This window comes from Natator depressus, chromosome 2 (assembly GCF_965152275.1).
Source record: "Natator depressus isolate rNatDep1 chromosome 2, rNatDep2.hap1, whole genome shotgun sequence".
Classification (NCBI taxonomy): Eukaryota; Metazoa; Chordata; order Testudines; family Cheloniidae; genus Natator; species Natator depressus.
In genome coordinates, this window is record NC_134235.1 from 242522198 (window position 1) to 242548756 (window position 26559).

Below are 26559 nucleotides of genomic sequence, written 5' to 3' on the forward strand. Positions count from 1 at the left end.
TACAAAATGAGAAATGACTGCCTAGGAAGGAGTACTGTGGAAAGGGATCTGGAGGTTATAGTGGGTCACAAGCTAAATATGAGTCAACAGTGTAACACTTGCAAAAAAAGGAAGGAGTACTGTGGAAAGGGATCTGGAGGTTATAGTGGATCACAAGCTAAATATGAGTCAACAGTGTAACACTGTTGGAAAAAAAGTAAACATCATTCTGGGATGTATCAGCAGGAATGTTGTAAGCAAGACAGGAGAAGTAATTCTTTCACTCTGGTAAGGCCTCAGCTGTAGTATTGTGTCCAGTTCTGGGCACCACATTTCATAAAGATGTGGACAAATGGAGAAAGTCCAGAGAAAAGCAACAAAAATAATTAAAGGTCTAGAAAACATGACCTATGAGGCAAGATTGAAAACACTGGGTTTGTTTAGTCTGGAGAAGAGAAGATTGAGGGTGGACTTAACAGTTTTCAAGTACATAAAAGGTTATTTACGGGGGGGGGGTGAAAAAATTGTTGTTCTTAACCTCTGAGGATAGGACAAGAAGCAATGGGTTTAAATTGGAGCAAGGGAGGTTTAGATTGGACATTAGGAAAAACTTCCTAAGCTAGAGATGTTATGGAATCTCCATCAGTGAAGGTTTTTAAGAACAGGCTGACAAACACCTTTCAGGAATGGTCTAGTTATTACTTAGTCCTGCCTTGAGAGCAGGGGACTGGACTAGATGTCTTATTGAGGTCCCTTCCAGTCCTACATTTCTATGGTTCTGTGCCCCCCCCATAGGCGGCCCAGGGCTCTCTGGGGCCAGGAGGGTTGCCCATGCTCCCCCATAGGTGGCCAGAGCTGTAGGGGGAGGTAGTTGCCCATGCCCACCATAGGTGGCCAGAGCTGTGAGGGGGAGGTAGTTGCCCATGCTCCCCACAGGGGCAGGTACCTTGCTCCTCCTAGGGAAGGAAGCGGCGGGCAGAGGCGGAGAGGGAAGGCGGGAAGCCAGCCAGAGCCTAGAGGCGGAGCCGCCCGGAGCAGCAGCGGGGCAAGCAGGTGGTGTCAGTCTGGGCTGGAAGTTGGCCGCGCAGGAGCAAGCGGACGGGACCCGGGGAGTGACTGGCTGAGGGGCAGCAGCCGGGGCAGGTGCCGGCTGCCCACGTGTGCGGGAGGCTCGGTCCCGGGCCTGCGGGCGGCTCTCCCGCGGACCCTATGTGTCTGGCTCGGGAGCGCTCTCGGGATGAGGAACCTGCTGCTCCTTCTCCTCGCCGCCTGCTGCAGCGTGGGGCCGGTAAGTCCGCCGCTCGCCTCCGGGGGCCCGGGGCTCCTGGCTGCGGGCAGAGGAGCCCGGTTCAGGGCACAGCCCGGCTCTGCCCTGCCAGCGGCAAAGGGAGGCTGCTGCAGCCGGGCTCCCCGGCGCGGGGCTGCTGCGGCGGGGCAGGAGTGAGACCTCGCCCCGCAATCCCCGTGCGGAGAGTCAGCCCGCAGCGCCGCGCGTGTCCCCGGGGGGCTCCCCGCGCGCCAGGCGGTGCGGTGCGAGTCCTCTGTGACCCGCGCGGGCGGACCCCAGGCTCTGCCGGGCAAACTGCTGCTGGGGGCGAGCGGGGGGCTCTTGTACCCCCCCCCCCCGCCCCGACTTGCGGGGAACAAGAGCCTGGGTTCAGCTTGAAAGGAGCAGGCGTGTGGCATCGCTGGTTCGTGCAGTGAAGGGGCTCGCCCGCTTTTGCAGGATCGGGCTGTGTGAGCCCGGTGTAAACGCCGTGATAATCGAGCGGGCTGTGCCCATCCCAGCCAGGTGCACCCCGGGGCAGGCGCTACAGCAGCCCTTTGCTTGGGTGCCTCCTGACAACGTCCAAGCTATTCACTGAGAAGCAAATGACTTAACCACTCAGTAGTTAAATTAAACAGACCTGGGTCCCGATCCTGCTCCCACTTAACTCCAGAGAAGGAGACTCGAGCTCTTAGCGAACATGTGGCGTGGGGCCAAATGTAGAATGATCCATCATCGGGCTGATGCTGCCTTAATTACACCGCTGGAGTATTTACTCGTCAAGGTCACTAGCCTTTTATCTTCAGCGGGCCGGTTTGTGCATATCAAGGGAGAGGCGGCAGTGAGTGACATTTGGGATTTATGTGCTGCGATATCTAGCGCAGTGGAGTGGTGAAAACCCTTAATCTGAACACTCTTCCTCTTGTGGGTTTCAATAAGCCTCAGAGTCAAAGTCTGCTCTCATTTGCACCAAAGTAAATCCAGAATAATGTAATGTATTTAAACGGAGTTATCCTTTATTTACACCAATATAATGGGAGCATAATTTGGCACTTTATATTATTTGTATGTATTTTTATTTTCTTTTTTTTATTCAAATGAAAACGGGAAACGGTCCCAGCAGCGGTTTGAGACGTTCTTAGAGTATTCGCAGAGGACACTTAGGAAGTGGTTATTATTTATGGCTAAAGAGTTTTACTCACTGGAGTGTGTTGATCTATTATGGTCTAGCTGAAAAAATGATGTTGTTTAACTAACTTCTGTACTGTGCATGTAATAATAATTTCATTAAAAATCCTTATGAAATTAGTTGCTGTAAAACCTTCCTTGTTTTTATTGAATCAAAATTATGTTGTTTATTGACTATTTTATTAACTACTTCATGGCTTAAATGGAGACACACAAAAGCATCTGGCAACAGAGAACAGTTACCTTCTCTCCATTGTAAATTTAAAAACACAGTCTGTTGTGCACCAAACTTGATAAGTCGTACTGATGGTAAATGTAAAATGGCTGCTAGAAGTAAATTTTTGTGGTAAAATTATTGTATCTCAGGTGCCTGAAAAATTGATTTATTAATGGGAATGCTGACAGACACTAAACTATAGCAGTCCAGCTAAGTGTGTATCACAACACAGGTCTATATTGACTACTTATGTAAACCATTCTTTGGTAGAACAGGAGGAAAGAGAGCCTAAAAGACCAAGCAACAGTACTGCACAGGATTGGGCACTAAACTGTTTAACTCTGATAAAGTAGATCTGAATTAAAAAAAAAAAAAAGAACGAGGAGTACTTGTGGCACCCTAGAGACTAACAAATTTATACTGTATTTTCCACTGCATGCATCCGATGAAGTGGGGTTTAGTCCACGAAAGCTTATGCTCAAATAAATTTGTTAGTCTCTAAGGTGCCACAAGTACTCCTCATTCTTTTTGCTGATACAGACTAACACGCTACCACTCTGAAATCTTAATTAAACTGGTTCCTGTATTAGAAAATGGATGTTATTACATATCTGACATGCAGTGGACATTTGAAAAAGTATTGCATTAGTTATAGTCTTTAGGTACTACATAATTGTATTTTCTCAAAGGAGTAACCATCTCTATGAAATTTCAGTTTGTGGAATCCTTTCAATCCTGTGATTGAAGTTGTTTTTTCATAAGTTTCTTTGCCAAAATGTTTACAGTATGATTTACACTCTGCATTGGTAGTTCTCTGGTAAATTATTTGCAATTCACACTAGCACTAATAATAAATAATAAGGAGTAGGAAGCATATTGCAGATTACTGATTTTTTTCAAATTGGCAAATCAACACATTATAAAACAGGATAACACATCACAAAATACACTTTATTTATTTTGACAGTTTCTTGGCTATTGGGGCAGGGACTATATCTTCCTAGTGGTTTATACATCACCTAGCACATTAGGGCCCCAATCCTGATTGGGCATCTGAGTGCTACTAAAATGCAGATAATTAGTAATAATAAAATAATAATACTTGCAGGTTTTTATTATTATTATTATTTTATTTATTATTACACTTAGAAACCCTAACGTATATCAGGGTTCCATGGTGCTTGGCACTGTGCAAATACAGAGTAAGAGACAGTGCCTGCTCTGAAGAGCTTATGATTTTAATAGAAAATATAGAGAAAGGTGGGAGAAAGGAAGTAACATTTCCATTTTACAGATGGGAAACTGAGGCTAATGCAGTCCAAGGATGCATCAGACGAGGTATTTCCAGTAGAGACAGGTAAGTATTAGTACCATTATACAAGGCACTGGTGAGAGCTCATCTGGAATCCCGTGTGCAATTCTGATCTCCCATATTTAAGACAGATGAATTCAAACCAGAACAGGTGCAGAGAAGGGCTACTAAGATGATCAGGAAAACCTACCTTCTGCAAAGAGACCTTTGCTAGTTTAGCCTAACCAAAAGAAGTTGAGGGGAGATATGATTTCTCTTTATAAATACATCAGAGGGATAAATACCAGGGAGCAGGAGGAGTTATTTAAATTAAGCACCAATGTTGATACAAGAACAAATAGCTATAAACTGACTGTCAATAAGTTTATCTTGAAATTAGACAAAGGTTTCTAACCATCAGAGGAGTGAAGTTCTAGAACAGCCTTCCAAGGGGAGTAGCGGGGGCAAAAATCCTAACGGGCTTCAAGACTGAGTTTGATACGTTTATGGAGGGGATGGTATGATGAAACTGCCTACCATGGCATGTAGCCGATCTGCGACTGCTAGCAGCAAATATCTCCAATGGCTGGTGATAGGACACTAGATGAGGAGGTCTCTGAATTACTGCAGAGAATTCTTTCCCAGGTGCCTGGTGGGTGAGTCTTGCCCACATGCTCAGGGTCTAACTGATCACCATATTTGGGGTTGGGAAGGAATTTTCCACCAGGTCAAATTGGCAGAGACACGGAGGGTTTTTCACCTTCCTCTGTAGCATGGAGCACGGGGACTTGGAGGTTTAAACAGGTGTAGATGGTGGATTTTCTGTAACTTGGAGTCTCTAAATCATGATTTGAGGACTCCAGTAACTCAGCCAGAGGTTAGGGGGTCTATTACAGGACTGTGTGGGCAAGGTTCTGTGGCCTGCAATGTGCAGGAGGTCAGACTAGATGATCATGGTGGTCCGTTCTGGCCTTAAAGGGTATGTCTACACAGCAATGTAAGCCCAGGCTCGGGCTGGGCTCAAGCCTAACCCTTGTATCCGCATACCAATTGTGTTAACTTGGGACTCAGACCTAGGGTCCAAGATCCTGCAGGGCTGAGGGTCCGAGCCCATGTTAAACTGGGACTTTGAGTTCGAGCCCTATTGCTTTCCTGTATGCACACAGCCCAGGCTTGATTTGGGTCCTGGAAGTCCTCCGGATGTATCCAAGTTCCTTGGGGGAACTTCCTTAGTCCTCTCTAAGTGGACAATCTGTGGTCCAGTCTGTTGCATGCTATTGCAAACAGAAGCCAAACCTCCTTTCACAAAGGCAGCCACTCAGGTCAGTGTTAACCCATTTTCTGCTGAACACCGGTCTGCAAGCACACTATCAGAGAGCCTGCAGGGTTTTCAAAGGAGACTGATCAGAAGAAGATTTTTGCAAAGACAGCTGGTCACAAGAACACAGCCAGATTTTGGTACACGCCACCCAGGCATTCCTGCACACACAGCCCCAGGGAGGGCAAGGCGGGCCTGGAAGCAAGGGCCAGAGTGCGGAGCGGGAACTAAGCAGCTGCCTTGCAGTGAGGGGGAGTGGCAGAGCTACTGGCTCAGCATGGCTGGGGGAGAATGACCCCCAGGACGCTGGCTCCTCCCCCTCCATGCAGGGCAGCCACTTGGTCCCCACTCCACTCTCCGTCCCCCTCCCCCACCTACCCGTGTGCAGAGGTGCCCTGGCAGAATGCACTGTAAGGGTGGTGAGTGGGAACTGGCCCCAAAACTTCCCCACAGCCTCCTGGAGATCCCTTATCCCTGCCTCCCAGGGTGCGGCAGGGGCAGGGATAAGAGATTTCTGAGCGTGCTGGAGCACCCCAACCCCAGGGGATGCACTTCATTGCTCTGCAGCCGGAAGCAGCCAGACTGGAGTGTGTCTCTGTTTTTCCTCTGATACCTACATTTTATGTCAAACTTCAAAACAAACAGACAAAAATAAATAGATAAAAAAACAACCAAACAAAAACACTTTCACTGAACATCCCATTATATAAAAAATTAAGAATCGCAGTTTCCTTTTAATAGTTTGACAGCCCTAGAGTCTGATGTCCTAATTATCCTCAGAACAGGTGCACATGGGCATGAGAGTTTTCCCACAGTGCAACATATTCATAGAGCTAGAGTGTCAACACTGTGGGGGAGGAAGGCACTCTGGGATAGGGTTACTTTGACTTGGGTCTTTGCACTGCAGTGTGGACGCCAGAGCTCTAGGTTCCAGTATGGGTCAGAAAATCCTTAACCTAGGGTTAAAATGCAGTGTAGATGCTCAAGCCCAGGGTTTCGTGACATGGGTCAGCAGACTTGAGTCCCACTAACCCTAGGCTTACATTGCTGTGTAGACAAAGCCTATGAGGTGCTCAGAGAACAAGGGCCAAGTTTTCAGAAGTGCTTAACACTCATGAACTTCCACTGTGATGGTATGGCCAGATTGAATAGAACATCCAATGCTCTGACTCTTGAAAATCTGGTTTTAATTGACTTGCCCAAGGTCAAACAGGAAATCTGCAGCGCAACAAGGACTTGAACCTAGATCTCTTGACCCACTCCACTGCCTTAAACCCAAGACCATCCTGGCTCTCACTTATTTATAATACTTCATAGTAAAAGTAATGGTGTTTTGTAAATTAGACCTCATCACAGGACTCTATTATTAAATCTTTGCTGACGAGGGGAGAGAGAGACCATCACTTTGTGTGTGAATTATAAAATGTGCAGCTGATTGAACAGTTCAGCAAAGTCTTACTGCCTTATAATTTTGTTTCATTTGCTTAATCTCACTGCTATATTCCTAAAGACTAAAATGTATTATTATTCCTAAATATTTTCTGTTGTCCCTACGCCCTCAACTCTGCCAACATTTCCACCCTTACCCTCCTGCTTGTTAATTTATTGCGCAGTCACCTGTTCCATGCAGACTCTCCTGTGCATCATGTGAGCTTCTAAAGTTCATTCCTGCAGTTCTGCTACTGTGCTGCCTGTCGTGAATCTTGTTGACTTGAATAAAAAAAAATCTCTATTTGTTTTTCCCCTTCCTCTAGCCTCAGTCTACCTAACTGTCTGTGCTCATGGGTAGGGACCCTCCCTTCTTGACTGTCTTGAAAATGCCTGGCATATTGTGGGCAGTATTATAAGCAAAGGATAAATAATGAAAACAACGCAGCTCTGTTTTAAAATGAGTTTCCCACTGCATACTACTTGCTTAAATCAAAGAATCTGTAATGAAGTATTGTGACCCAAACCCAAAGCAAATTCAGCTTTTCTAAAATGAAGCAGTTTTCTTTTAAAAATCAAAAATGTACTTGTCTCCCAGTTAAGGATGTTATATTGGAGTACAGATTGACACACTGTCTTTCTATTGGGGTGAGGTGGGAAGTTACTCAGAAGAATGTTGGTAAATACACTATTTATGATGTCAAGGATTCTTTTTGTAAATGACACTATTGGTTTTGGAATGCTTCAGAAAGGAGTTGAGGAGGGCTCCTTTTTATGGAAGAGCATTATTTTAATGTTTCATTTTGAAAAGCCAAAATGCATAGACTTTGAGAAAGAACTGCACCTAGTACACTCTTAAGGGCTTAAAATAACAAATAAAAATTGTGGATTCTTTGATTGGTAGTTGCATCCGTCATGGAATATTTTAATTAAAATACTTTAAGACCCAGGCCTGTTTGTTCATTTTAAACAGGTGAATGGCATCCACCCAGAATGCAGATTTCAGCTGGAGATTCATAAGGAGGAAATAAGATGTATGGAACTTCTAAAGAGTGTCAAAAGAGTGGCGTTTAAAGGTAAGAAAAAGATGTGCTGCAATGCACAGACAGCTTGCAAAGAAAAAATCCTTATTCATCAGCACTGATTAACTTCTTTGACAGTTAAAATTACATTTTCAGAATTGATTTGTGCTGTGACTGTACTTTTTATGAATTGGATAATTCATGCTGACTTCGTATTGAAAGTAAAAACTAAGGATGAGAGACCTAATTAATGTTCTGATGCACAAGGCAATTCACATACAGGATCGAATTCATCCTTGATGTATCTCCGTTGAAAGCTATGGAGCTATGCCACGGGTGCACTTGGACCATACAGTTTTATTAAAAGAAACACCACCACCCCAATGTTCTGGGTACAATAATGTTTAAAATATACACATGCAGCTTACTGTACCTAGGTGGAGGAGAGAGGAGAAAGAAAGTGACCTATAATTAGATTTCGTGAGGAGGAGACCAGTTCCATTTTTTTTCTTCTGTTTTAAGCTTTTAGGGGATTTTCTCTGCGGTTGTAATGTGAGTGGAAGGTAAGATAATCAGAAAACAAATAAAAATGTATGAATTTTCCTTGCAAGTAGGGGCCTCTGACAAGGTCACCAGTTCACAGAGCAAACATACTTTTCAGTATGAAGGTAAGAAATATACCCTGGTGTTTTCAGTGTGAAAACAATAAATAATCTAGTGATGCAAAGGAAAAGCAGATTGTAGCATGGACCTAGAAGGGAAGCCCTGAGTAAGAACTTTGTTTAAAAAAAATTTATTGTCATTTTAGGTAAGGTGTTCCTCAGCTGGAAGAATATGTTTATTATATTTATATTTTCATTAAAATTATTAGTGTTATATTATATTTGTATAATGACCTATGGCCAGAAGCTCCAGAAGGGAAAGAGCTCTCTACTCCCTCTATTGATGAAAAGGGAAACGTGCTGCCATAAAAATCTCTTTTTTGAACAGACAGCCTACCCACAATTCCCGTCATGATACTTGAGATGAACTTAGGAGTTTAGAAGACAATGGGCTCCAGGGAGGCTCGGAGAGGGAAAAGAGCTATTACCTTGTGGCAAAAAGTTAATTTCTAGAGCTGGCTAGGAATTTTGCAGTTTCCACAAAATCAAAAATTTTCATGTGGAAATTTTTTGATTTTCAGTTGAGAAAATTGAAATTAAATATTTATTTCATTTTTATCTGATACAATGCATTTCATTTTGAATCAGTTCAACAAAACATGAAACTGCATTTCCCTATCAGCATATGGCCTTGTGGAATTGTGGCCGAGGCCCTAATTCCCTCTTATGGGCTGTGCTCCCTCGAGGACTACATCTCCCATAATGGTATGGGGATTTCCCTCTGATTGAGCCATGTGGTGCGTAATGAGTTTCTTCTACCCTGTGTAATGCCTTTGGGATTCAATGCCACAAAACTTGCCAAGCTACCAGGTGTCAGCAATATCCCTTTACCGTGACTCCTATTTCATGATCCCCTGGAGGTCTCTTAGATTTCAGTGTGTGACCCCTAGAGTACATATTCAAATATGCATTTCCTGCAGTAACACAGTCAAAAGCAATATATTTTTCTATAATTTCTCCTTTTGATTAATCTGGCTCAGGCATTAGAAGAAGTGCAGTTGTAATAACAGTGACTATCATGGACATGGATATCTGTTCCAAGAAAATTCCCACTGAAACCATTCATCTACTCCTAGATTCTGTATTCATGGTGAAATTGTTTTATGGAAATAAGTGTTAAAGGAAGAAACCTATTACATGAAAAATACTAGTGCGTAGCCAAATGGTGAAATGATTACTAGACCTGCTTAAATAATTAATCTTACATTAATAAATTCACTATGAGCTATTTAAAAATCCCAGCTGAGTTCACTTCCAAGTCCACTTGTGCTGTTCATTGTTGCTGGGCTGGTCCAAGGAGGAGATCCCTGCTGTGCATTTCAGCTGCCATTGGCTTTTGGAGAGGAAATGCTAATGTGATGCTTTGACTTTTCTGCAGGGTTTCCTTTCAACAGGTTCTTCCAGTACTCCTACTATTTTACAGTGGTGGTTTTCCAAAAGGACTCTGCATGCTTCTTCTCATGCCTTGTAAGGAAGCAGTACTTCTGACAGTACTGATTCAGTGCAGCGGGGCAGAGGGGACCCAGCCATAGAAGAAGGGCTTGCATATGTAATTAAGTGCTAGGCTGGAGAATACATCCAGGGGAACGAAACCAATTTATTGGGTGTATGCTTAACACCCTTGGATAATTTATGTCTACATCTGATGTTAAAGATAACTTCTACCAAGAAACTGGCCAAATGGCACCCTAGGCTAATAATACTCCCTTGCATATCTAGAAATATTTGTTATATGTGTGTCCTTGATGCACCAATAAACTGTCTCTGTTCATGAGCAAAATATCCTAGTTTAAGGAATCTTCTATACTCAGACACACATACCCTACACAATGATGCTCCCTCACTGAAATAAATCCTTGATTTGTTAACGAACTACATTTGTGTTATGCTCTGATGCACTCCATAACAGCAATCCCAAAACACCAGGAAATTGAAGCAATGCAGGTTGTTAATCAAAACATGTAATAACCATGAACAAGTTAAGTCAGCAACAGTATGAACAAAACGTAACAGTCCAAATGGCAGGCAGATAGCCGCAGGCCCTGAGTAAGTTCACACCCCCAATGCTATGCGCACGCATGCATGCAAAAGTCAGGAATCAGAAGCAGAGAAACAAACAGCTACAGGAAGCAATAAACAGGAAGGCAACACACAGACACACCAATTATTTCCATTTACTTAACAGTAAATACTTAATGTATTCAAATGGTTTTAATTAGAGATGGGCTAGTCGGCTTTGTTAAAATACGAACTGCCTGAAACCTTCGCCCTAAATTTGAATCAAACTTCTAAAGTTTATTTAATTAAAATAAATTAATAAAAATATTTTTCTTATTTTGAACAGGAGGGCTGGCTACATGGCCCTTGCTTCATCTTTCTGACTGATGTTGGTATCTGCTACCTGTCACACCAAGGTCATTATAATGTTAAAATTCTTCCCCATTGACTGGCATGGTGGGTGAGATAATATCTTTTATTGGACCAACTTCTGTTGGTGAGAGAGACAAGCTGGTCCAATAAAAGTTATTACTTCACCCACCTTGTCTCTAATATCCTGGGACTGACATGGCTCCAACAACACCGCCTATCCCCATTGACTGAAATTTAGTCAGCAATGGAAGAACTCACTCCCACTTGGGGAATAAAAACTTACTGAGCCCCGCACTACTGAAGTCAGTGGGAATTTTTCCACTGACATGAATGGGCATAGGATTGATCCCCGAGTCCCTGGGCACAATTCTCCAGAATCTGATTGCCATACATGGTGATGAGATTGCTTAGGGTAGGCCTTCATTCCCTCTGGGAGAGGCAGCCTCTCCTTTTGCCTGGAAGTGTATCAACAGTGAAAGGGAGAAGAAATATAGAGTCATGATTTTGTTTTTGGTAGGTCAGAAAGGACCATTACAATTGTCTAGTCTGACCGCCTGCACAACAGAGGCCATACAAAGCACCTGCCAGTAATTTTTGCGTTATACCCATACTCTTTGGTTGTGGAGTCCAGGAAGATCCTGTGATCTTCATGGGTCAACAAATCAATATTGTGGACCATGCCCTCTCTTAGTCGAACACTGTATAAATTCTATAAATGCTACCTTTGAACAAATCCACAGTTTATGCTAATAACAAGGATCCCGTGCAGGCCTGTTGACAGAAATTCCGGGCCCCAGGGCCAGGGCCATCCTTAGGGTGGTTGGGGCCCAGGGTGGAAGTGACAAACCACTACTAGTGGCTGGTGCTGGATCAAGTGCGTGTTGAAAGGTAGAGAATTCTTACATTTTAGTGTCTTTATAGTTTTATGTCTAGTTGACTAAAGAATTATTTATGTATGAGAATTGCTCATTATTATCTTTATATGGTAGCTAAAAGAGGTGACTGGTTGGTTGGTTGAACCCTAGCTTGGTAGCCTGGCCATCATCATAGGCTTTTGTAGTCTATAGGCCCAGATTCAAGGTGAAAATTTGTGAGGATGATCTTGTATAGTGAGTTTTGTGAGGACACACATTTTAAATTTTTAACATTATCCCTCTGTCTGTATCCGTGTCTGTGTTTACTATATATATATATCATCCCTTTGTCTTCAGCTCAACCTGTTATATTATACTTTGAATGCTTGAGTTTTGATTCAGTGATAAGGATAATAACCTGTCTGACTGTTTCATGTTGTGTTCTTAATTACTATTCCTTCGTTTTAAGTCTTTTCAGCATTTGTGTACATGTTTACAGTAAAAAATTTCAAGTGTAGATAAGCTGCTTATTTACAGCAGAATATTTCAACTTTGGATAGCAGCAGCTAAGAGCTCAAAGCCAATAACTTCATTTCTCAAACCACTGGAAAACACACCTTACCCAGCAAACAATGCTACAGATAATGAAAACTCCACAACTGCAACAGGTGATATTTCAATGCCAATACCTGAACTTGAGGACAGTAGTCAAGAAGGAGATGTGCCAACAGTAACAGATGCAGCAGAAGATCCTGTGTATGAACAAGAAACTCAGGAACAACAGGAAGATGTAGATCTTACACAGCAAGAGCAAGTCATGAGTACTACAGGTTTGACTGTGACTGACATTGGAATTAGTGGCAATGCTGCCTAAATGCAATCTTTTCTTCAAATTAGTTGTGTTGAAATTCCAAGTAAAATTCCATGAGATGCTGATATACTTGCTTTCCCTACTCGTCTGCTGACAAAAACTCTTCCAAATGGTAAGACCTACACAAAAAACTGGTTATGCTGGAGTACGGAAAAACAATCTCTGTACTGTGCACCCTGCTACATTTTGAACAAAAGTGCTGTAAATGCATCAGTTCTCTCTGATCAATCAGGATGGAGCATCAACAGAGGTTGGAGAAAGTTGACAGACCGAATACCATCACATGAGAGTTCTACGTCACACAAAGAAAACGATGTTTCATGGAAATCAGGCAGTAGGGCAGCATCAGCTGAAAGTTCAGTTGAGAATTTACTCTTGATTGAACTCTCTACAGAAGCTAATAACTGGAAAAAACTTCTTAAGCGCATGCTGAATGTCATCCTTTTTCTTTCTGAGCGGGGATTGGCTTTCTTTGGTTCCAGTCAATGTATTGGTGATCGTGCAAATGGAAACTTCCTAGGCATAGTTGAGCTCCTCAGCAAATATGACCCACTTTTATCAGAGCATGTTAAACGTGTTTTGAGAATCACAAGAGAGTCAAAAGCACATGCAAGTCCATTATCTCTCCACATGCATACAAAACAAGTTTATTGAGCTATGTGTGTCATTCGTACAAACAACAATTCTTGGTGAAATTTGAAATGCCAAGTATTTTTCAATCATTGTTGATGCCACGCCAGATTGTCCTCACAAGGAACAGACTACTATGATTATTCGATATGTTAAGATTGTAGACAGCTCAAAATTTTCAATTGAAGAAAGGTTTATTTTGTTTGATAATTTCATGAGAAAAACTGGAAAAGAAATTGCTGCTTGAGTACTAGCAATTCTAAAAGGTTTTAAGTTAGATTGTCAAGTCTGCATTGGTCAAGCCTATGACAATGGATCTAATATGGCTGGGAAGTACAAAGGTGTACAAGCAGTTCTGCTTGAGCATAGTTCAAACTGTATTTTCTCCAGCTGTGGAAACCACACACTAAACCTTGTAGGTGTTTTTAAAATATTGTTAAACATTTTTTTTTTAAATATTTAATCATTGTGGGTCTGAGTATACTCACCTGGTAAGAAAGTTTGTCTCTTTATGAGGCTTAATTCACTGCTAGTCTTATTCTGTTTTCTTCCTCGTGCTCTGCCCATCATCACGATATCTAAGAGCTTTTGTGGGAGCTGTGCATGGTTGTTTGAGGGCAGAATAGGACATCAGAAATATGACCCTTTGAAGAGGCTTGCATCTGATTTTGGTGGGAAATGAGACTTAAGTGAAAGGCATCTTGGGAAATTTAGTCTTAAACTGAAAGCTGACTGATGGAAAATTAGCAGTTAGAAACCTCTTGCATTATCCATTTTTAAGCAGGTTTTTCCACTGATCACATTTCCACTTAATACCAGATAGCACAATATGGCCCCAGTACTTTCAAAGGGAGCTCTAAGAAAGTGCTCCTCTATAACAGGGCTAGAATTTTCCAGGACTTAATCAGTTGTGACCTTGACTGCTGAAGGGTACAGACACCTTTATATCTGGGAGGGGGCTTGTGCTATATTTTTATCATTGTCTTCCTTGTGATTTTCCTACTTCCAAAGTCCTGTTTTATGCCCTCTTCTTCTGTAATAGTTAACTTCATATATACAGTTCAAACAATAGACTGCTGGGGCATTTTTTCACCGGCATTTAAGGTAAATGTGGTAATATAAGATGGGTGGAATGAAAATGAAAAGTCCTCTGAAATGGCTTCCTACATTAAGAAAATCTCATCATCAGCCTTGCTCTAAACCTCAGATCAAAAAGGTCATTAAGAAAGAGCAACAATAAGTGAGCAGTTTTAGTAGAAAAAAAGAGAATGTGACATCAGCCTATAGCCATGAAGAAAAGCAGGTCAATAGAAATGCATGACTAGTTATGTTTAAATTATGCTGGAAAAGGAGGGAGGGGTTTTGACTCTTGTTCCTAACTGATTCCTTTATAGAATCTAGCATCATCCTTCTAACTGAGCAACATGTAAAATCTCTTTGAGGTGTCAATTCAGAACACACATACCATAGAGGTAGATTTAGGGATCATTCAGATGCATGGGTCAGATCTTACTTTCTCAAAAAGCATTTCCCATCTTTGGTTATATATTTGTCCCTTCGCTTTTGTTAAGGCTTTTGGTTGTAAGGATCAGACTAAAAAGGTTCAGGAAAGCTGGAAATAACTTTGCACCTTTTTGAGCACTGCTCAGCTGTAGGTAAATTCTCATTCTTATTATTTGTTATGCACCAATAGTGTGCTCTATGCTGAGGTAAGAAATGTTACAGCTTGTTACATGATTCACTCACCTTGGCATTAAAATGCCTGCCAGAACTATGTCTGTACTTCTGAGATGGGCATTCTGGTGGTATGCACACATCTGATTTGGGAGTTCACTAGTTTATGAACTGTATGCACTGTAGTGTTGTTGAATGGGCTCTTCAATATTGATTTTTTGGTTATTATGGCTGTGGTCACCTTCTTGTCATTAGCATTAAGTGAGCTTACTCTAAACTTGCTTTGTTCCTAAGCCTGTAATTTCTTTGCCCTTCTCTCTTTTCCTCTCATTCTCATTTACATATAAAAAGATGCAGAAAGAATTTCTGTCCATATGTTTGAAAACTGCCATGTACGCTATACTGCATAGTATTGCATTCAGAGCCTTGGACTGGAAAAACATTGCCCATAGGCACTGAGGCCTCTTCAATGTATGGTCTGATTACCATGTGAGTGGAAATCAAGTACAAAATCTAACTGCTTCCCAAACTTTAAAAACAAACCATGGCCTAGCTGACAACCTATTGGCTCATTTTCAGACGGCTTTCATTTTATCTTGTTTATTGTACACAAGTCCTTTACTAAAAGTATTAAACACCCCTCTTCCCAGAGTTCTTTAAGACTTTGTTTGAATTGGCACTCTCTGCTATAATCCAATTGTTAAGTGCCATCTAGTGGTTTCTAGACAGCAGATCGCTTTAGGGAGCCACCACCCCAACCTGCTCCTTTTACTTCTTTAAAGAAATGCCAAGACATCACTTTGAAGCTCTTCCATTTTTTGTAAAGTTTTTCCATTCCGGTGCTGGCTTGGCCTTACAATGTGAAGCAGTGTAGGTTGGTTATAGCAGAAGATTTTGGAATGCATAGGTGCTGGAACTAGGAGTGCTCGGGGTGCTGCTGCACCCTCTGGCTTGAAGTGGTTTTTATCATATCCAGGGTTTACAGTTTGGTTCAATGGCTCTCAGGACCCCCACTATTCCACCCCTGTTGGAATGTACATTGTGTCATTTTGTACTGTAGATTTATCAAATAGAAAATTACTAAATGTATTCTTTTGTACCACAGATCTGCTCATAATCTCTTCATTAATTAAAAAATAACCAGTGCTGGAACACTGATGTTACCTTCTGTTGATGGTGTTATCTCCAAATGAGTATGGTGTTATCTCCAGTGACAGTTGACATGTTTAACAAAAGATGGCGCTTAGCCTTTGCTGTGTCATGGTGAAATGAAATGGATAAAATCATTATTTTCTACTGATCCCATTTTTATTTTTGATATTTTTTCTAGAATTTAAAAAGTGTAACACCACTGACCCACATTAAATCTACAGGTGTGTCTTTAAGACCATCAAAGTTTTAGCAGAGCAATCCTAAGATGTGAGCAGTTTCTGAATCAGCTTGACCTTTTATGCTCTCTGCTGAAAGGAACACATTTTCCACCATCCTTTACCAAAAGATGTAAAAAGTATTGAGTAGGATAGGGTATTTCTGAATGCTCTCTCCATTACATTTACTGTACATTTAATTTGCAGGTAGTCTATTGTTTCTGCCAGTTGTTGGCAACACAGTATACATTTTTTTTAATGTTTTATCGATGTAACTGCCCAGAATCTTGCACATACACCAATGGATGTTCTTATAAATCCTGATAAAAATAATGTTTAATTATTTTGGCTGCTTACTTGGGCCCTGATCCTGCAAGAAATTATGTGCATGTTTAGCTCTATGCACTATGATTAGTTCCACTGAATATTCACAGGGCTTGATCCAGTGCCCAATATGGTCATTGGAAGGACAAGGCATTGGATTGTGCCCAGGTTCCATAAAGTTCAGCACACCCATATGTCTTTGCAGGATCAGGGCCTTGTACTTTATCTGTCATTCTGAAAGTTAGAATCAAATGCCCTGGTAATGCATCTGTGGGAAGAGGAGTTCTTTGCCCAAAACCAATTTTTTTTGGTAAGGAAAGTTGATTTTGTAACTCCTGAACACTGCTTTGAAAATACATCAATCAGAATGGACTCAAATAATTAATTATCCTATTGCTTAGTGCAGTGAACTCCTTTTTTGGATGTCGTATGTATTGCTATAGAAGCACCTGTCCTGTTTAGCTTTAATTAAGCATATTTTAATGGAATTCTAAAATTTAGTGTTGCTACTAATACATATGAACCCTCAGAAATTACTCATTAATCTTCGTTATCTTCATTACTTACAGATGACTCCTTCAGGATGATCACATCAAGATGACATTATTTGTGCGGTAGACTTCATAAACAAATGCATTTCCAGAACAAGGGCACTGATTTGCAAAGTGACTGGCTAATCAGTGGGCTCTTATTTTAAAACCTTTTACAATTCTCCTAGTAAATATTGTCTTAGCAGTTTTCCTTAAAGGGCCAAATCCTTCTTTAATTACTCCTTCAAAACTCCCATTGGCTTAAGTAGGAATAAGATGACCAAGATTTATTTCCAGATGTTCATTTCAGTTTGATGGATTCAGGACTGCAACTTTCATTTTCATTCACAGGATGTGCTGGAGTTTGGGATAACCTTACTTGCTGGCGCCCTGCTGAAATTGGAGAGACTGTCACTGTCCCTTGTCCAAAAGTATTAAGCCACTTTTTCAGCAAACCAGGTATTTTGTTTTAAGTTATTTTATGTATTTATTTTATGGCCTTATTTTTTTTTTTTAAAGAATAACCTCACGCACTGCAAGGTTCACCTGAAACCATTCAGTTGGGTGAAATTTATTCTATGTCTATTGCAAATTTGCTTATGTACAGTAAATTGTAAAAGCATGTATTTGGAGTTTAGGATATTGTCTTATTTTTAGAGAGAGAAGAATGAGCCTTCTCAATGGTGCCAATAAGAAAGTATGAGATGCCATCATGACAGCACTAAACAAATTGTACTGATTACCCAAATGGCATTTATTGTTTCCAGAACTTCAGATTTCAGTCGATGTTCTCATACATTGACACTGATCAAGCTTGAGGGCCCTGCTGTGTTTGACCTGACTACATCAGTCATGATCGCCACCCAGATGCAGCTCTTTTAGAAGCTAGTCACTGTCTCTGTGCCTATGGGCATTTCCCATTTGTTTGTGGGAAGAGCTCCCCTATCCTCTGGTGATGGGCACTTAAAAATTATGTGCATGTTTAGCTCTATGCACTATGATTAGTTCCACTGAATATTCACAGGGCTTGATCCAGTGCCCAATATGGTCATTGGAAGGACAAGGCATTGGATTGTGCCCAGGTTCCAACAACATTACTACATAATTTAGATAAATTAACAGTGGTGGGAATTACATGGGATTATAATCACCTTCATGTTGTTTTTTACCACAACCTGAAAGACCCAGCTTAATCTCGTAGCCAGGTTGCTAGGGGGCCTAGTTTAGCTGGTAATATCCAGTGTCACATCTATCCAGAGTGCTTTAATTCTGCAGCACAGCTGGTCAGTGCAATTTATAATATTACATAATGCTTACAAGTAGATTGTCACATGTAGATCTCAAAATGTTTTTCAAGGTGGGTAAGTATTATTTTCCCCATTTTTCTGGTAGGGAAACTGTGGCATGAAGTTATATAACTGTCCCAAGTTCACATTGTAAATCACCGAACCAGGAATCGAACCCAGGTCCTAGTGTCTTAATTTGGTGTTCTAGTCATTGGACCGTATTAGCCAGTATTAGGCTTTAGACAATGGCAGAATCAGCAAGGAAATAGGTCTGTCTCTCTTTGTAAAAGGAAGAAAGGTCAAAAAATGGGTAAAAAAACAGATCTTCTCACAGTATTTCACTGGTGTAACCTCAGCTGTTGGTGTCTCATGGACATGCTACTTGGTGGGAAATATGGAAGTGAGTTGTAATCTACACGTGTGGAAAAGATTCTTTTCATACAGCATATCCCTGTAACTTTAAGCTTTTCTGTTGGATATCAAGAACTTCCAAGAGGATATCATTGTACCAAAATTCCACAACTCTGAAAATAGCTTTTCAGTGGTTTCAGTTGTGGCTCTTCCAAAAACACACTTGTAGTAGGAAAACCTAATCTATCTGGCACCTGTTCATGGGATTGAGGAGTAAAGATGGGTCATCAGTTGCACAAATTAAGTATAAATTAGAATAAGCATAAATTGAGAATTCTGAGAAGGAGGCAATTTCTCCTAGCACAGTTATATTCATAGTGCTAAGCAACAGTTATAATATTGTTCCTTACCCAAACTCACAAAAGGAAACAAAGAGTTCTAGAATGTGTAAAAGGTGATCAAGATCTTCTAGCTCAAATCTATCATTCAGACAAATCCAGTTGACGGGAAATGGGTAATCATTTGGTATACTGCATATACACAGGTTTCAGAGTAACAGCCGTGTTAGTCTGTATTCGCAAAAAGAAAAGGAGTACTTGTGGCACCTTAGAGACTAACCAATGCTCAAATAAATTGGTTAGTCTCTAAGGTGCCACAAGTACTCCTTTTCTTTTTGCATATACACAGTAATTCTTTTCTCCATCCGTGAAATGCAGCCTCTTTTTGAGTGATTATTGCTCAACAGCTCATAGCAACACTATACAAAACAACACTGAGTAAAGATAATACTGTATACAGTTGAAACTAGAGGCTGAATTTAAGGGGTCAGAATGTAATTTCCTAAACATTAATTTGGACAAGTTACTGTAACCCCTCTACTTTTGCAAAAAGTGCCATGAGATGTTTAATCACTACAATTGCTCCGAACCTCTATTTTGAATTTTTTCCCAAAAGATGGCACTTCACATGACACAGGGCCTCCTAAAACTGATTGGAGTTGTCAAAGAAAGCCTGTCCTCACAAAATTCCTGCCCAATGTTGCAGACTCAGAAGTTGAGATAAGCTCCCAAAAGCCTGTATGCTTATCTGAATTGAACGTCACTTCTCCTGTCTGAACCTATGTAACGTATTGCATCTTGAATAATGTGCATACACCTCATAGGAATAACTTTTATCTTCTTAGTTGGTAAGTCTCCCCCATGTGCTATTGACCGTATTGCTTCAAAGTGTGGGCTCCTAGTTTATCACAGATAAGAGGGCCACTTTCACCACTTTATAGTTGACAGAGGCCAGATGACCTTTTATGCTTGAGTTCATAGAATCATAGAAGATTAGGGTTGGAAGAGACCTCAGAAGTTCATCTAGTCCAACCCCCTGCTCAAAGCAGGACCAACCCCAACTAAATGATCCCAGCCAGGGCTTTGTCAAGCCAGGCCTTAAAAACCTCTAAGGATGGAGATTCCACCACCTCCCTAGGTAACACATTCGAGTGCTTCACCACTCTCCTAGTGAAATAGTTTTAGACTTTTCCCACTGCAACTTGAGACCATTGCTTCTCATTCTGTCATCTGCCACCACTGAGAAGAGCCTAGCTCCATCCTCCTAGCTCCATCCAGCCTAGCTCCATCCTCAACCCCCTTTAGGTAGTTGAAGGCTGCTATCAAATCCCACCTCACTCTTCTCTTCTGCAGACTAAATAAGCCCAGACTAAATAAGCCTCTCCTCATAAGTCATGTGCCCCAGCCCCCTAATCATTTTCGTTGCCTTCTGCTGGACTCTCCAATTTGTCTACATCCTTTCTGTAGAAGGGGGCCCAAAACTGGATGCAATACTCCAGATGTGGCCTCACCAGTGCCGAATAGAGGGGAATAATCACTTCCCTTGATCTGCTAGCAATGCTCCTACTAATGCAGCCCAATATGCTGTTAGCCTTCTTGGCAAGAAGGGCACATTGTTGACTCATACCTTCTTAGCAACAAGGGCACATATGCTATGCATCCGATGAAGTGAGCTGTAGCTCACGAAAGCTCATGCTCAAATAAACTGGTTAGTCTCTAAGGTGCCACAAGTACTCCTTTTCCTTTTTACGAATACAGACTAACACGGCTGTTACTCTGAAAAAAGGGCACACTGCTGACTCATAGTTAAAACAAAAAGATTCCCCTTTGGTCCCCCCATTGAATTATGGGTGTGGAGGATAGATGGAAGTCCCTGAAGTTTGCCTGTATTGTGATATTTTCCCTGCCTCTGTGCGCATAATTTGAGAGGGCCTTTAAAATGCATTACATGCTAAATCAGAATTTGCTATAAACCAGATGCATGTTCATCTGTCTATGTAGAAATTCACCACTGTAGTATCCAAGGTACTCTAATCTAACTCTTCAGTAGAACACTTAATATCACCTGCTCAGAAGATCTTAAATAATAGTTTAGAGTAATCAAGGTTCGTATAGAGCCATTTTCATTCAAATTACTTGTCCGGCAAACTATTTTAACTACAAATAATTCTCTAAAAGTGGAAGATAATAAACTCCCTTCAGAGTAATTTTAACAAAACTACAAAATCTTTCAGTTTCAGTTCAAACACTCCATGATTGAAAGAAGGAGGCATAGCATTGCAATTTTGTATGTATGTTTCTTTAGCATAGCAAAGATATTTGGTATGACTCAGAGCCAAGAATAAATGTTAAAACAATAAGTGCACATGAATGGAAATATGTGGGATTGCTTAATGACAGTGCTGGGACACAAAGCATGTTAATGGAGTGGTTTCCACAAGAAAGCACAGTTTTTATGAAGCTTGACTTTAAGGCCTGTTGGTTAGGAAGCTTTTGAATCTATGTGGAAAAATTTGTGACTTTTGTTTTACAGGAAATATTAGCAAAAATTGTACAAGTGACGGATGGTCAGAGATATTTCCAGATTACATAAGCGCTTGTGGTTATTATGATGGTGATGATGACAGTAAGGTAAGAAAAATAATTATTCTGTTCATTCAGATGCAGATGTTCAAAAGAGTTTCATAGATTCCAAGGCCAGAAGGGACCATTGTGATCATCTAGTCTGACCTCCTGTTATAACACATACCATAGAGCTTCCCCAAAATAATACCTCAAGCATATCTTTTTTAAAAAATCCCAATCTTGATTTTAAAATTATCAGTGATGGAGAAGCCAGCACAACCCTTGGTAAACTGTTTCAATGGTTAATTACATTTACCATTAAAAATGTACATCTTATGTACTGAAATTGCCTAGCTTCAACTTCCAGCCATTGGATTGTGTTATACCTTTCTCTGCTTGAAACTATAGGGCCAAATTCTGCTCCCAAATACATGCATATTACTCTGAAATCTACAGGAATTGTGTACGCATGTTTGAGAGTATAGAAAATCTTTTATTTGAGTTGAAATTCTCATCTAAGCTAAAGGTATGTCTACACTTTGAGCTGGGGGTCTGATTCTCAGGTTGAGGAAACATACTTGTGCTCATTCAATGAAAAATAGAATGTATCCATGACAGCACAAGCCATGGAAGGGGCTAGCCACCTGGGTACATACCCGTATGAGACCCTAAGCGTGTAGTCAGGGCCTATCCCGCCACTGTGACTACACTCTATTTTTAGCATGCTAGCTTGATGAGAGCTAGGGCAAGAATGTCTCCTTGAGCTGGGAATCACATCTCCAGCTCGAAGTGTAGACATACCCTAAGAGCAGAGGTGTAGGGTTCATAAACTATAATGATAAAAAACTAATGATTATTTTTATTATCATCATTATTATTTATTGTTTGGATTACTGTAATGCCTAGTAGCCCCAGTAGTGGATCAGGAACCCAGTGTGCTAGGCACTGTGATGCCATTATCAGTGACTGTACTATAAAATTTCTGCTACTGTTGCATACTACTAATGTTTTAAGCATTTTGTGTATTTATAATACAAACTAATATTCCTTTAGTTTAATATGATAGTATATATCATTTAATCTGTACAGTACATTTAAATACAGTAAATAGGTAGAATGAACATTTAGCTCTGTTGTCTTCATGGGAATTACTCTGGATTTACATCAGTTTATAAGGTACATCAGAATGTGGACCAAAGGCTGTCAGGTATAGAACAAATGATCCTAGCAAGTGTTAAAATGTAATCTTCTCAGTTTGCCTCTACCATTTCTTGCCCTTATATGTCTTTTGAGGAGAGCTACCAGGTCTTCCTGCATCACCTGCAGATTAGAACACTTAGCTAACATTGAAATTTTTCAACAAGAAAAGGGCATACGTTTTTCACAATCTTTGTTTATTTGTGAGAAATGTTCCTGGTTTTCTGGTAGTTCTGTAGTATCACACCAGAGCAAGACTTCACTTGCAAATGCAGGATTCCACCATCAGTCAAATTCCCATTCACACATGGAGACATGGGCTCCTCCTATGTACCTCCCAGGCAATGATAAAGTTGATGCCTATTCTTCAAGAAGGAATATGTCCTACTTCTTCCAGGTGCTTAATGACTTCGGTGGTGGGCACTAAAGAAATCTGTCAGATAGATAGATACCCACCTTGACTCAGCTGTCACTGCCAGCAGTTTGCTCCTTCCTGCCAGGATTACCAGCAACAGGTGCAGTCAGCTGTAGGCATGTCTGATATGCCTGTTATCACTCATTGCCTTGTCTGCCAGATCTGATGAAATCCAAGCTAAAGAAGTCATAGTCAGTGTCTAAGTGGTAGACCTATTCAGGGTGAAATAGGTTGGAGGAGTCAATGAATAGCCTGATCCCCAAAGGAGTGCATGAAATTTCCAGCTGACCTCTTTCAGGACCCTGTCCAGAGAAGCAGGCCTATTATCCCAGCCTACCCCCATTCCCTCCTCCCCATCACTGTGTGTGTGCTTGCACACACACACGCAAGGGTAGAATGGTTGCCAGAAACTCCCTCCTGATCTTTTTCCTGTCTCATTTCATGTGTTGTAACAAGTATATGCTGGACAGAGAACCAAAGTTATTGTAAATATGAAAAACTTGAGTTTCCTTCAAAATAATATAGGGATTCCAGATTCTTTTTAGACACTAAAAGAAAGAAAACAATACCACTCCGTATACATATGTGTGTTAACAGTAATCACTGTGCTCCATGAAAATACAATGTGTTTGGAAAACTATAATTAGTTCACTTCTGCTCTTTCTCAATTAAGACTGTCAAAAGCCAGTGAGTACGTAACAGTTCCATATCTCACATATGCACATAACGGCAATCTGTAGTCTCCAAGTTTTTTTCCATTTTAAAGAACTTTTTTTATTCGTTTCTGTATATGAAGAGTTTTGCAAATATCATGAATTAGTGTGGCTCATTAATGCATTAAAAAGTCCAGACACATAAATAACTAAAAAATAGTTGACAAAGAAATGGACTGGAACATTTTATTCTCCCATTTTGTATGCAGATGGTTATTCTGAGATATTGGAATCATCTGAATATTTGGAAAATTGAAAGTGCTTTACTGTTTCAGAGAACCATTTTTACAACCACCAAACTATCATGTACCCAAACATTGTCACCTGGATTGAAAACCAACCAAAGGCCAATAAATAAAAAGGGATACATTGTAGCAGTCCTGGTGGCAGATGAAGGAATTAGTATTTGAATAGACCTGTTCTTATTTAACATTGTTGCTAATGATCTGGAGTGAAGAGAGTGAAACTTAAGTTAATTAAATTTGCAAATAATAGTGCAGGAGAAACTAGAGAGGTTGGAAATGTGGGCAGAAGTAACAAAATATGAATCAACCTGGAATAAGACAAACAACAATAAAGCATCTAGGGTAAAATCCAGAAGATGGAAGTAGAAAGGAGATACTTAGCTGCCCACTGTTACTACAAGATCTTTTGTGGTGTTACCGCTTTCTAACTGGCTCGAGTGGATAGTGTATCATGGAAACTGAGATAATGCAAGTTTGGGCTGTATCTGAGGTGCCATAATATCACAGAGCAGGGAGGCACCAATTCCTCTTTCCTCATAGCGCTGGCATGGCTGACCCTGCAATATTGAGTTCAGTTCTGGGCACTTCATTGCCAGAAAATAAATTGACCATACTAATGTGACATGACAGAAAATTCCTTCCTGACAAGAAATTGGACAATCTGTTCAGTGTTATCTAGTATCAAAAATAAAGTTAAATTCACTAGCTCTGGGTCAGTAGAAAGCAGCTATTTCCTTTGCAAATAGACAGTACATTCAAATAAGAATAGTTAGTTCTTTTAATTCTTAATATTTTATTTTATTTATAGTTTCAAAGTAGAGGAAGAAATATGAAAGTCTCTTTGTTGAGGCCTTCCTTAGAAATTCTGCGATGTTAGCGCCCACTTCAGGAAAACACACGCTTAAATCCATCTCTGTTCAGGAAAGCACTTAAATATGTACTTCAGTGTCACTGAAGTCAGTGAGACTTAGCTATGTGTTTGAAGTGCTTTCCTGAATCAGGATGCTTCCTTGAAGTGAGGCCTCAGTACAGAGTTACAGTACTATCAAAGAGTCACATCCTTAGCTGGTGGAAGTCAGCATAGTTTAGCTGGATCTGGGCCCAAGTTTCGGCAAAAAGTCCAAAGAGGACCTGTGATGGGGTTGTAACAAAGCCCACACTGGAAAGAAAGGGGTTAAAGAACTACTCTGGGCCCAGGCGACCTCACCCCACTGTACCTGCAAAGCCTGCACTGGCTGGAGGAGGAGCTTAAAAAGAGGAGCAGAGTAGCTCAGTATTAGGCAGACAGTGGGAAGAAGCTGACCTGCCCTCTGAGCTCCTGGGAAGGAGCACTGCAGGAGGACTTGCTGCTTGAGGCCTGACTATAGCGACATGTTCAAGCCTACAAAGAAGGACCTGTGACTCTCTAATGGTTAGCGCCTTTATCATTGTACGTTAGTACTTTATCTTGTTGGGAGAGAGGGGACTGATAGGTAGTGATCTGAGGAGGCAGCTGCATAGCATCATAGGCTGCAGGGCTTAGCTGCCTGCCATTGGGCCCTGGACTGGAGTCTGCTGGAAAGGGTGAGTCCGGGCCTGGGCCCCCATACCAGTCCCTAAAGAGGGACAGCTAGAGAACTGTACCCATTGGTGGGGAATCCCTAGTTGGGGGAAGACACAACAGTCTGGACCATGAGACCCCAAACAAGGGGGAAGCCCTGAATCCCTTGCTTAATCCTGGAGACTTCCTTGTTATTGGATTCTTCGTATATAGCCTGAGAACGTGACCTGGCTCAGGGCTGAGTCACTGAAAGGGCACGCCTTTACAGGGCAGAACGGTAGGGAAGAAAGGGGAATGCCCAGGGGGAAGGCAGCTTGATCACTAGGCAGTACAGATAGAAAGTGTTCCCCTTCACAGGGCTCAGTGATGAAATCTTCACATTTCTTTCTCTTTGTACACCAGAAGTGTGTAAAAAGAAAGGAACTGTGTTTGCGTTGGGTGTCTATTAAGGGTATACGTGGTGGTGTAGTGAGGTATTACCACTGGGATTATGGAAACAGGAGGTTTAATGTTTTAGACAGATTCTGATATCCTCATTCATGTTGAATAGCCATTTCTTCTGCAGTCAGTCCCCTTGAAGAAAGTGTTGTTCAGTATATGCCAGGCTAGTGAAATCTGGTTCTTAATTTGTTGCCTACAGACATAGCAGTTTATCTTTGCTGCTGAATGAGTTTATCTCATAGATTCAGTTCATATTGAGTGTGGTTCCGCAGGGATCAGTCCTGGGTCTAGTTCTGTTCAATATTTTCATCAGTGATTTAGATAATGGCATAGAGAGTACACTTATAAGGTTTGCGGATGATACCAAGCTGGGTGGGGTTGCAAGTCCTTTGGAGGATAGGATTAAATTCAAAATGATCTGAACAAACTGTAGAAATGGTATGAAGTAAAATGATAAAATTCAATAAAGACAAATG

The 26559-nt window shown here is 41.1% G+C and overlaps 1 protein-coding gene across 1 annotated transcript in view; it reads left to right on the plus strand.

Annotated features, from left to right (window-relative positions):
- Positions 1-1095: 1095 nt before the first annotated feature.
- The window catches only part of VIPR2 (vasoactive intestinal peptide receptor 2), an 83917-nt gene continuing 58453 nt past the window's right edge, over positions 1096-26559 (plus strand). Inside the window, exons 1-4 of the mRNA XM_074943424.1 lie at positions 1096-1267; positions 7662-7764; positions 17344-17451; positions 21501-21598. Of these exons, the coding sequence (XP_074799525.1) occupies positions 1217-1267; positions 7662-7764; positions 17344-17451; positions 21501-21598 (360 nt within the window). The 5' untranslated portion in view covers positions 1096-1216. The remainder of the gene's footprint in view (positions 1268-7661; positions 7765-17343; positions 17452-21500; positions 21599-26559) is intronic.